The sequence below is a fragment of the Anolis carolinensis genome, chromosome 4 (assembly GCF_035594765.1).
Source record: "Anolis carolinensis isolate JA03-04 chromosome 4, rAnoCar3.1.pri, whole genome shotgun sequence".
In the NCBI taxonomy this organism is placed as follows: domain Eukaryota; kingdom Metazoa; phylum Chordata; class Lepidosauria; order Squamata; family Dactyloidae; genus Anolis; species Anolis carolinensis.
The window spans coordinates 3,656,519-3,669,762 of NC_085844.1; the positions used below are offsets into that span (position 1 = coordinate 3,656,519).

General features: G+C 41.1%; 1 protein-coding gene across 2 annotated transcripts in view; it reads right to left on the bottom strand.

Annotated features, from left to right (window-relative positions):
• Positions 1-13,021, bottom strand: part of adck5 (aarF domain containing kinase 5) — a 45,539-nt gene extending 32,518 nt beyond the window's left edge. The window contains exons 1-4 of one of the 2 annotated variants that reach the window (XM_062979891.1): positions 12,867-13,021; positions 6,591-6,694; positions 5,715-5,867; positions 2,558-2,633 (exon numbers count right to left, since the gene is read on the bottom strand). In XM_062979891.1, the coding sequence (XP_062835961.1) occupies positions 2,558-2,633; positions 5,715-5,867; positions 6,591-6,694; positions 12,867-12,869 (336 nt within the window). In that variant the 5' untranslated portion in view covers positions 12,870-13,021. Of the gene's footprint in view, positions 1-2,557; positions 2,634-5,714; positions 5,868-6,590; positions 6,695-12,866 lie in introns of those variants that run through there. The other variant, XM_062979892.1, reaches the window with a different exon arrangement.
• Positions 13,022-13,244: the final 223 nt, after the last annotated feature.

Below are 13,244 nucleotides of genomic sequence, written 5' to 3' on the forward strand. Positions count from 1 at the left end.
TGTGTGTGTGTGTGTGTGTGTGTGTGTGTGTATATATATATATATATATATATATATATATATATATCTCACATTATAAACAGTAACAAAAACACAACCCCAAACCCCATGTGTGAACATGAAAGTTGACTTCCATCTTATGCCCCACGTCTTTACGTGATTGAGCTTCCTAAGCTTATCATGTACTTGTTGCCCAGGTACCAATCAGTGAAATTCGTTAATGTGCCTTAATTGTCCTTCCTTTGAAAAGAGAGCATCATGAAGTCTCTTCCCCCTTCTTTATCTCCCCCAAAATCTTTAGTGTGCCTTTTGTCAAGGTAATAGTTAAATGTAGTGAAATGTTTAATTCATTGTTTCAATGTAAGTTTGCTTCAGTTAGCAATCTAGTACTGAAATATAAACATGGCAAAATTATGCTTTTATTGTTGATTAATAAATATTGATATTTTCAAAGCTGTGGATGGTGGAACTAATGGATGCCCAATCTGTGGATAAGGAGGACCAACTACAAGGGCTATCCAGAAAGTACATTACGTTTTGGAATTAAAAAAGAATAAAGTATAGGATAAACCACTTACCATATGCGGTTGAAAGCCACACTGAAATAGTACATTTCAACACAGTCCTCATTCAGATTTAGGCACTTATCACAGTGAGGAATGACTTTGGAAAGTTCATACCCTCAACACTTTCCCGTCGTTGCGACCCGCGTTATTGCAACGCTGAAACTCACCCAGGCTGAACAATGAATGCAAAAGGAAGCAAGGAAAAACTCAGCTCTCGCTTCTTTAGCAAAGGGATCTGAAGAGAGAATCAAAACATTGAAGCTTCCCTTCCTGCCAGTCGATCCTGGTTGCTTGCAAACCCAGGCCGATTGCAAACCTGGCCGAACCTGCCTGCTTCTCCTCGGGAGCTGCTCACCTCCAGGCCACTTTCCGGAGCTTGCTCAGCAGCCAGGATCAGCCAGGTTTGCAAGCAGAGCCAGTCCAAGGTAATTTTCAAGTGTAGGCAAACAGAAATTTTGGCGCCCTCCCCCCCCAAAAAAACCCAATCACTGAAAAATAAAAGTGTTGGATAAGCAAAAATGTTTGATAATAAGGAGGGATTAAGGAAAAGCCTAAATAAACAACACTCTGAAAATGGGAAATCCAGACAGGAAACAATCAGGGCCAACTAACACCCCCCAACCAAGGATGCCCCCAGGGAGGAAGCCCCACTTGCCTTGCTTCCTAGACTTCCTACAGAGGAGGAGTTGGATGACCCAGTAGTCTGAATCAGTACAACTATTTCTGACAATGTCTGTCAGATTTTCTCAAACTGACATTTTCCAGAAGTGCTGGACATTCATTACTGCCATCTCTGCCTTGCACATCCATTAGAAAGTGTAGATTCTATATCTCTGCTAAACTAAATACAGTAGAGTCTCACTAATCCAAGCCTCGCTTATCCAAGCCTCTGGATAATCCAAGCCATTTTTGTAGTCAATGTTTCCAATATATCGTGATATTTTGGTGCTAAATTCGTAAATACAGTAATTACAACATAATATTACTGCATATTGAACTACTTTTTCTGTCAAATTTGTTGTATAACATGATGTTTTGGTGCTTAATTTGTAAAATCATAACCTAATTTGATGTTTAATAGGCTTTTCCTTGATCAGTCCTTATAATCCAAGATATTCGCTTATCCAAGCTTCTGCTGGCCCGTTTAGCTTGGATTAGTGAGACTCTACTGTAGTTGCATACAGGTGTTAAAACTTTAATCCTCGGGAAACTCTACTTATAAATGAAGGTACTAGGACTTATTTAACAATTTCCCTCCTTTCTCATAAATGGGGACAAAAGTGGCTCACCTGTGAATTAAAACAAGCTCCATAAATTAAAAAGTAACAGTAGAAAATGAACATTCAATTAAATAAGTGTGTATGCATTAAATTAATTCACCCAAGTTAGGTAAGATAAGCAATACTTACTTCACAGGCTTCCCAAAAACCATATTGTCTTCCTAGGCTCCTTTCTGCTGCAGGAGACAGGAGTTGCCTCGATGGCGCCCCCAACAACATGGCGCCACAGGCAAATGCCTAGTTTGCCTGGTGGTAGAACCGCCTCTGTTTGCAAGCAACCGGGATCGACTGGCAGGAAGGGAAGCCTCAATGTTTTGATTCTCTCTTCAGATCCCTTTGCTAAAGAAGCGAGAGCTGAGTTTTTCCTTGCTTCCTTTTGCATTCATTGTTCAGCCTGGCTGAGTTTCAGCGTTGCAAGAGGCGGGAAAGTGTTGAGGGTAAAAAATTTCCAAAGTCATTCCTCACTGTGATAAATGCCTCAATCTGAATGGGGACTATGTTGAAATGTACTATTTCAGTGTGGCTTTCAACTGCATATGGTAAGTGGTTTATCCTATACTTTGTTCTTTTTTAATTCCAAAACGTAATGTACTTTCTGGATAGCCCTCGTATATTCAGGACACTGCTTCCCACCCTCAAACTTCTCAGCGGGGCAGAACAAAACCCCACTTTTTGGGGGGTTGCTGATGGTGCCCCCAAGGGTCTCTGTACCTCATCCAGGCCCCGCAACGAGATGTGATGAGTCCACCAATAATCCAGGGAGATCTGGACCCCAAGCCGCAGAGACCTGGAGGAACAAAGGAACAAAGGCTTGTCAATCCCACCCACAGAAAATGTGGCACCGTATGGCTCATGTCCACACTGCACAATTATCTCACATCACAAGGGGTGAGTAGCCTGGGGAAGCACTCAAGTCTCTGGCAGGGAATCCTAAGTCCTGCTTTCTAAGTGATGGGATCCAGATTTTCTAAGCGGGATATAAATGAATAAATAAATAATAATTATTATTATTATGTATATATTTGAACTTCTGTTTAGACCGCCCTCCCATTTTATCTATGTAGTTTGCTATTCAGTGGTGGGTCTTTGTTTTTATTAATTCTGTATTGTATCGTTTTATTATTATATTGTATTATCATGATTTTAACTTATTTTAGCCTGTTTGATGATGTTGTTTACATATGTATTTTTATTTTGTTCACTGTTTGTTCTTTGGGCTTGGCCCCGTGTTAGCTGCCCCGAGTCCCCGAGGGGAGATGGAAGCAGCGTAAAAAAATAAAGTGTTATTATTATTATTATTCCCATCTCTCTCTACCTTCCATCCCTTCCCAAAATTCAGTATACAGTAGAGTCTCATTTATCCAACATAAACGGGCTGGCAGAACGTTGGATAAGCGAATATGTTGGATAATAAGGAGAGATTAAGGAGAACCTATTAAACATCAAATTAGGTTATGATTTTACAAATTAAGCACCAAAACATCATGTAATACAACCAATTTGACAAAAAAAGTAGTTCAATATGCAGGAATGCTATGTAGTAATTACTGTATTTACGAATTCAGCACCAAAATATCACGATGTATTGAAAACATTGACTACATGTGTTGGATAATCCAGAATGTTGGATAAGCGAGTGTTGGATAAATGAGACTCTACTGTATGTATATTAGCTGTGCCCGGCCACGCATTGCTGTGGTGAAGTGTGGTGATAGGGGAAATAAAGTATTAAGGAATTGGTGGTAGTTAGTATATGTTATTTCCTAAAGTTTGTGAATATACATTGGTTTTCTGGGTTATATAGCTGTGTGGAAGGGTCTTGAGTCTACACTGCCATATAATCCAGTTCAAATCAGATAATCCGTATTATATAAGCAGTGTAGAAGAGGCCTAAGTAAATCCTGCTTATCCCCTGGCGCCATTGTGGCTGAGGAGGTTGCTATGACATGAAGGGGGTGGAGCCTAAAGGGGGGCTACCCTTCTGACTGGCAGCCGGGGGAGAATGACCCTTCCTCATCCTCTGTAATTCGGACTTTATTTTTCTCGTTTTTTTTTTAACTGAAAGACATATATTGGATGACTATGTCTTTTGTGGCCAAATTTGGTGTGATTTGGTTCAGTGGTTTTGTTGTTTACTCCATGGGAAAAACACACATTACGGTTGCTATGACATGAAGAGGGCGGAGCCTAAAGGGGGGACTACCCTTCTGACTGGCAGCCGGGGGAGAATGACTCTTCCTCATCCTCTGTAATTCGGACTTTATTTTTCTCGTTTTTTTTTTTAACTGAAAGACATAGATTGGATGACTATGTCTTTTATGGCCAAATTTGGTGTGATTTGGTTCAGTGGTTGTTATGGTTGAGCCTTATGGCTCCGATACTGGGAGACGTGGTCGTAAGACTCCTCGGGAGTCAGATTCTCTTGAGGAGCGAGAAAGGAAACGGCTGCGGGACTTATTTGCAGAACCAACTGACGAAGACTCCTTTGAGGGTTTTACCGAGGGAATGGAGGAAGAGATGGTTAGCTCAGAGGAGGATGATATGGAATGGACTCGTGTGAGGGAGGATTTGGGTGCCACCGGCAATGATAGTATGGGAGGCGACTGGGGAGTTGCAGGATTAGACCCGTGGACGGGATGGAGGGATGGGACGGGATCCACAGCTGGGGATGCTGTGGGGCGTAGTCAAAGGTGTTTTAGCTCTGATGAGGAGGATGATGATGAGGCACCTGGAATTAAGGTAATCTGGACGAACGCTTGGGCACTTGTTGGGAAATTCCTGAAGACGGGTGTGATTCGTTGCTGGATACGTAAGTTACCAAGGACACTGGGCATAGACGGCGGGAGGAACTGTGTGGGCTTTTTCTGTGCAACTTGTGTTTAATCTTGATAGCTTGGACCTCCGTCGTCTTTTTGACGGACATTAATTGCCTACTCTGGATTGACGCTGGACTGACTGACTGACTACGACCCCGGACTTCCCTTCTGTGGCTATCGGTGGAACTTGTGAACTAAAGACGTCTGTACCTGGCTTTCGACCTCGGACCGGATTGGGACCCCGCTGACCGTTGCTACCCTGATTGATGTGCCTGGATCCGGATTTCGCTCGTTGCACGGAGGAGTAACAACCTTAGTTACTCATTTGTAGCTTTTGAGTAGCAGAGAGGAATCTGCTACCAATTATTTATGTTTCATTGAATCTTTGTTTATCAACTTTTGTTTGTTTAAATTGCCAGGCTGAAGTAAGCATTTTTAGTTTAACCCGGATTAAACTCCTGTTTAATCCGGTTTATCTTTCGAACCGCTTTTAGTATCAGCGGAGTCTTTTTTGTATCTTTTCACACTGAAGGCAAGTGTTTGCCTAGTCTTTTGTTTCTTACGGGCATTTTTAGTTCTGTAACTTTAATAAACTGTGTTGAACTTTATTTGGTGGCGTTCTGTCTTTGACAGTGGTTTTGTTGTTTACTCCATGGGAATTATGCACATTACATTTTTATATATATAGATGTGTGTGTGTTTTTATATATATATTCTTACCTCTCCACCTTCTGCCTTCCCATCTTCCTTCCTACCTACTTATCTCTGTTTATCTTCCTTGCTATCTATCTATCTGTCTTTCTGTCTTCCTTCCTTCCTCTCCCTTTCTCTGTATGTATGTATACTAGCTGTGCCCGGCCACGCGTTGCTGTGGCTAGGACTTAATTTTTCTTTTCTTTTTGTTGTATGAACGTAGAGGCGTGGATGAGAAGTTGTGCTGTAAATTTTTGAGGTTGTGGGGCATTTAATTTAGTTGTTTTGTCCGGTGCCGTGATTCCATTACCCTTTTATATATATAGATTCCACTTTGACAGTCCCGGCCTGCTGCCCACCTGGTGAAGCGCCCCACGCCATCCAGCAGCAGCCTCATCTTGCGCTGTTCCTGTTTCTCGGCCGTGGCGTAACGGATGCCGGCTGCCACGGGGAGCCCCACCGCCACTCCCAGGAAGATCTTCTTCGCCAGGCCCCGCGGCTGACCACGGGAGCTGCGGGGGAAAGGGAGAGACTAGGTGAGAAGGCCATCTGTTGGGAAGGTTTTGATAGTGCCTTCCCACCTGGCCGAAGGGTCGGATTGGATAATAATAATAATAATAATAACAACTTTATTTTTATACCCCACCCCATCTCCCCGAAGGGACTCGGGGCGGCTTACATGGGGCCTTGCCCGATAAAACAATCAAATATCAAAACACAGCAATAAAACAGTTATCCAATAAAAACATCAATTACAGTAAAAACAATCGTTAAAATCAACATAAAAAACATACAATATTAACACTGGAGACTAATTCATAGAACCCAGGCAACGTGCAACATGTGCCGAAATGGGCCGAAATGGGGAAGGTAATTTCACAGTTAAAATGGACAAAGTGCAATATAGCATTGGCAACACCTCGAGAATGGGGCTATTATAAAATGGGCAGATCGATCAGTCCGACACCAGATTAAGTATCAAAGGCCTTTTGAAAGAGCCAGGCTTTTAAGCTCCTACAGAAGGAGAGGAGGGTGGGGGCCTGCCTGATCTCTCTAGGAAGCGAGTTCCAAAGCCGGGGGGCCACGACTGAGAAGGCCCTCTCTCTCGTCCCCACCAGCCGCGACTGCGAGGGTGGTGGGAGCGAGAGGAGGGCCTCCCCCGACGAGCGAAGAGAACGTGCGGGTTCGTAGGGGGAGATGAGGTCTCAGTTGTGTGTGTTGTGCCCTGGACTCACCTGTCCGGGCGGGTCTCCGAGCGCTGCCGGCATCGCGGGGCCGAGAGCATCCAGGGGCTCTTCTTGCGCTGCAGGAGCTGCAGGTGGAAGCGGCAGATGCGCACCTGTGGAACGGAGGAGGAGGAGGAGAGGATGGACATCAGACACAAGATGCAGGCCTGGAGGGCACCTTCGTGATGGGACTTCCTGCACTGGCAAGAGGGACCTGCCTTACACGCAACCCAGAATCACATTGGTCTGGGTTGCATGTCATCACATATCTATCTATCCAACCATAACTCTCTAAGCCAGGGGTCCCCAAACTAAGGCCCATGGGCCAAATATGGTCCTCCAAAGGTCATTAACCTGGCCCCTGTCCTAAACTTTAGACTTAGGGTTGACTTCGTCTTTGGATGTCTCTTTGCTTACTTATGGCCTTATGAGATCATCTAGATGGTCTTTGAAGGTCTCTTTGCTTAGCTACGGCCTTATGAGACCATCTAGATGGCTTTTGGAGGTCACTTTCCTTACCTATGGCCCTATGAGAACGTCTAGATGGTCTTTGAGGGTCTCTTTCCTTACCGATGATCTTATGAGACCATCTAGATGGTTTTTGAAGGTCTCTTTGCTTAGCTACGGCCTTATGAGACCATCTAGATGGCTTTTGGAGGTCACTTTCCTTACCTATGGCCCTATGAGAACGTCTAGATGGTCTTTGAGGGTCTCTTTCCTTACCGATGGTCTTATGAGACCATCTAGATGGTTTTTGAAGGTCTCTTTGCTTAGCTACGGCCTTATGAGACCATCTAGATGGCTTTTGGAGGTCACTTTCCTTACCTATGGCCCTATGAGAACGTCTAGATGGTCTTTGAGGGTCTCTTTCCTTACCGATGGTCTTATGAGACCATCTAGATGGTTTTTGAAGGTCTCTTTGCTTAGCTACGGCCTTATGAGACCATCTAGATGGCTTTTGGAGGTCACTTTCCTTACCTATGGCCCTATGAGAACGTCTAGATGGTCTTTGAGGGTCTCTTTCCTTACCGATGGTCTTATGAGACCATCTAGATGGTTTTTGAAGGTCTCTTTGCTTAGCTACGGCCTTATGAGACCATCTAGACGGCTTTTGGAGGTCACTTTCCTTACCTATGGCCCTATGAGAACGTCTAGATGGTCTTTGAGGGTCTCTTTCCTTATTGATGGTCTTATGAAACCATCTAAATGGTCTTTGAGGGTCCCTTTCCTTACCTATGGTCTTATGAAACCATCTAGATGGTCTTTGGAGGTCTCTTTGCTTACCTATGGTCTTATGAGATCATCTAGATCAGGGGTCCCCAAACTAAGGCCATCCAAGGCATTGACCTGGCCTCTGTCCTAAACTTTAGACTTAGGGTTGACCTAACTCTGAAATGACTTGAAGGAACACAACAACAACAATCCTAATTTTGGACTTTTTCATCATAGTCCAGCCCCCCCAACTGTCTGAGGGACTGTAAACTGGCCCCTGCACTTAAAGTTAGACATTTATTTTACTCTATTTTTATTATTATTAATAATACATTTATTATTTTACTGCATTTATTATTATTATTATTATTATTACATTTATTATTTCACTCTATTATTATTAAAAGGATACATAAGCACATTTACATTGAAGAAGATGAAAGCAATGATTTAATCAGAGTTGGACACTCATATCTTAAATCACAGTTTGATGTAAAGATTCAAAGACATTTAAACTACTGAGGCCTCAAATAATGTAATTTTATTGGTATCTCGGCTTATACTGGAGTCAATGTTTTCCCAGTTTTTTTTGTGGTAAAATTAGGTGCCTCGGCTTATATTCGGGTTGGCTTATACTCGAGTATATACGGTATGCTTCATTTTTCTCCCAGGATGTGACCAGGAATTCTTACAGAAATACCATCACTTAAAATTTAGTTGAGTATTTAGAAATAAAGACCCAAAGAAGGAAAAATGGTTGATGGAAGGTGGACCAAGGAGAAGGCCTTTCTTCCATGTAAAAGCTCCGATCCTGGAGCCGAACTACTAATTTGGAAGTGTTTTTGTTGTTTAAAATAACAGGACAGACTGGGCGGCAGACAGACCTCAACCTCTTGTTCCCGGCCCCCCAAAAGGCCCCCATGGTCAGCGGCTGGAGGGGATTTATCAGGAAGGACATCAGCCGGGCAGCTGGAGGGGTCAGGCCAGGCCAAGGATGGACCGAGCTGGACGGAGAGCCAGCCGGCAAAGCCCACTCCTGTCTCGTTTAGGAAGGATTATTATCCGTGAGACCCAGCGCCAAAGAAAAACACTTCTCCCAAGTCGTGAGAAGGGAAGAAAAGTGGGTTATGAAAATATAATAATAATAATAATAATAAGCTGCTGTAAGAAAATTGCACAGACAGACTACAAACAGAGGCACAACTATGTGGCCCAAATGATTCATTGGAACCTATGCCTCAAGTATCACCTCCCTGCAGTTAAGAACTGGTGGGATCACAAACCTGCAAAGGTTGTGGAAAATGAACACGCAAAGATACTGTGGGACTTCCGAATCCAGACTGACAAAGTTCTGGAACACAACACACCAGACATCACAGTTGTGGAAAAGAACAAGGTTTGGATCATTGATGTTGCCATCCCAGGTGACAGTCGCATTGAAGAAAAACAACAGGAAAAACTCAGCCGCTATCAGGACCTCAAGATTGAACTCCAAAGACTCTGGCAGAAACCAGTGCAGGTGGTCCCGGTGGTGATGGGCACACTGGGTGCCGTGCCAAAAGATCTTAGCCGGCATTTGGAAACAATAGACATTGACAAAATTACGATCTGCCAACTGCAAAAGGCCACCTTACTGGGATCTGCACGCATCATCCGAAAATACATCACACAGTCCTAGACACTTGGGAAGTGTTCGACTTGTGGTTTTGTGATACGAAATCCAGCATATCTATCTTGTTTGCTGTGTCATACAACGTCGTTGTGTTAATAATAATAATAGCACACTTCAAGGAAATAGAGATACATTGGGATGTTGGTATTTGCTGGGGTTAAATAGAAGATTCCTCTCTAAGCAATGGATGGGAATGATGGGATAGAAATGAACAAAACAATCAATAGTAATACTACTATTACTAATAATAATACTAGTAATACTAATACTACTAGTAATAACAGGTAGGGTTTCTTTCTCTAAGGAATGGCTGGGAATGATGGGATATAAAAGAACAAAACAATAAATAGTAATACTACTACTAATAATAATAATAATAAGTAGGGGCTTTCTCTCTAAGCAAGTGCTGGGAATGATGGGATAGAAATGAACAAAACAATCAATAGTAATACTACTACTACTAATAGTAGTAGTAATAATAGTAATAATAATTATAGGTGGGGTTTTCTCTCTAAGCAAGTGCTGGGGATGATGGGATAGAAATGAACAAAACAATCAATAGTAATACTACTACTACTACTAATAATAATAATAGTAATAATTATTATAGGTAGGGGCTTTCTCTCTAAGCAAGTGCTGGGGATGATGGGATATAAATGAATAAAACAATCAATAGTAAGGCTACTATTACTAACAATAATATTACTAATACTAATACTACTACTAATAATAGTAGTAATAATAATAATGCATTTTTTGCATATCTATCTTGTTTGCTGTGTCAGACTATGTTGTTGTGTCAATAATAATAATAATAATAATAATAATGATAAGTAGGGGCTTTCTCTCTAAGCAAGTGCTGGGAATGATGGGATAGAAATGAACAAAACAATCAATAGTAATACTACTATTACTAATACTACTACTATTAATAATAATAATAATAATAATAGGTAGGGTTTCTTTATCTAAGGAATGGCTGGGGATGATGGGATAGAAATGAACAAAACAATCAATAGTAAAACTACTATTACTAATAATACTAGTAATACTAATAGTACTAATAATAATAGGTAGGGGCTTTCTCTCTAAGCAAGTGCTGGGGATGATGGGATAGAAATGAACAAAACATTCAATACTAATACTACTACTACTACTAATAATAATAATAATAGGTAGGGTTTCTTTCTCTAAGGAATGGCTGGGAATGATGGGATATAAATGAACAAAACAATCAATAGTAATACTACTACTATTACTAATAATAATAATGATAGGTAGGGACTTCCTCTCTAAGCAAGTGCTGGGGATGATGGGATATAAACGAACAAAACAATAGCAATATTACTATTACTAATAATAATACTAGTAATACTACTACTACTACTACTACTAATAATAATAATAGGTAGGAGCTTCCTCTCTAAGCAATGGCTGGGGGTGATGGGATATAAAGGAACTCTAAGAAATAATAGTAATGAAGCAATAATAATAATAATAGGTAGGGGCTTTCTCTCTAAGCAATGACTGGGGATGATGGGATATAAATGAACAAAACAAATAGTAATACCAGTACTATTAGTACTAATAATAATAATAGGTAGGGGCTTTCTCTCTAAGCAATGGCTGAGGATGATGGGATATAAATGAACAAAACAATAAATAGTAATACCAGTACTACTACTAATAGTAATAACAATAGTAATAGTACTACTGCTACTACTACTAATAATAATAGCTAAGGGCTTTCTCTCTAAGCAATGGCTGGGGATGATGGGATATAAAGGAACAAAACAATAAGTAGTGATACCAGTACTACTACTAATAGTAATAATAATAGTAATAGTATTACTACTACTACTAATAATAATAATAAAAGGCAATGGCTTTCTCTCTAAGCAATGGCTGGGGATGATGGGATATAAAGGAACAAAACAATCAATAGTGATACTATTACTACTAATAGTAATAATAACAGTAATAGTACTACTACTACTAATAATAATAGGTAAGGGCTTTCTAAGCAATGGCTGGGGATGATGGGATATAAAGGAACAAAACAATCAATAGTGATACTATTACTACTAATAGTAATAATAACAGTAATAGAACTACTAATAATAATAATAGGTAAGGGCTTTCTAAGCAATGGCTGGGGGTGATGGGATATAAAGGAACAAAACAATCAATAGTGATACCAGTACTACTACTAATATTAACAATAATAGTAATAATACTACTACTACTACTACTACTACTAATAATAATAATAATAATAATAGGAAAGGGCTTTCTCTCTAAGCAATGGCTGGGAGTGATGGGATATAAAGGAACAAAACAATAGTAATACTACTACTACTAATAGCAATAATAATAATAATAGGTAGGGGCTTCCTCTCTAAGCCATGGCTAGGGATGATGGGATATAAAGGAACAAAACAATAGTAATGTACTACTACTACTAATAGTAGTAGTAATAATAATAATAATAATAGGTAGGAGGTTCCTCTGTAAGCCATGGCTGGGAGTGATGGGATATATAGGAACAAAACAATAGTAATGTACTACTACTAATAGTAGTAATAATAATAATAATAATAATAACTTTATTTTTATACCCCGCCTCTATCTCCCCGAAGGGGACTCAGGGCGGCTTACATGGGGCCAAGCCCGAATAAAAACAGTAGCAGTATAAAACACAGCAATAGACAACAACTTGCACAATAAAAAAATAAAAAAATAAAAATAAAACATTAGCCAATAAAAAACAAGAACTAATAAAAACATGGATTAAAACTGAGAGATTGTAAAAGTAGACTGGGTAAAGTGCACCATATAAATATTAGTAGTAGTAATAATAGTAGTAGTAATAATAATAATAATAATAATAATAGGTAGGAGGTTCCTCTGTAAGCCATGGCTGGGAGTGATGGGATATAAAGGAACAAAACAATAGTAATGTACTACTACTACTACTAATAGTAGTAGTAATAATAATAATAATAATAGGTAGGAGGTTCCTCTCTAAGCAATGGCTGGGGATGATAAAGGAACAAAATAATAAAAATAATAATAATAATATGTAGGAGGTTCCTCTGTAAGCCATGGCTGGGAGTGATGGGATATAAAGGAACAAAACAACAGTAATACTACTACTAATAATAATAACAACAATAGGTAAACAGTGGCTAATGGGCAGTGGCAATTGGGCGCCAAAGGAGAAGAAAGCCTAGAAATTTCCCGGGAAATTTTTTTCCCGGGAAAATAAAAAAGGGAGTGCTACCGTAACGCTTCTAAAAGGCGCGCCGCCCAAAAAACAAAGGCCACGAAGGAAGGAAGGGCAAGGGGTACCGTAATGCCCCGAATAAAGGGCCCCGAAAAAGAGAGCCTGGCTCGCTCACCATCTTCCCGCCGGTCGGTCTGCCTTCTCCGAACGCCGAAGCCTCGTCTCCTTCAAGCCCAGGGCCGCTCTCCCATTGGCTCCGCCCCACTCCAGGACACGCCCACCAGCTAACTCGCCATTGGCTCAGAAGCCAAAAAAGGGCGTGTTTGTTGATGGGGCGGGTGGGCGGGGCCACGCCTATACTGTCGCCTCCTAGGGAGAGGGAGGGGCTTGCTCTCGCGAAGCCACGCCCCTCTCTCGGCACAGGGCGTGACGTCGCGGCGGGATTTAAAGGGGCCGCGCCCTCAGGAGCCGCACTGCGCATGCTCGCTGGGGAACCTTGCTGCTTCAATGGCTATGGTGTTGATGTTGATGATTATAATAATAATAATAATTT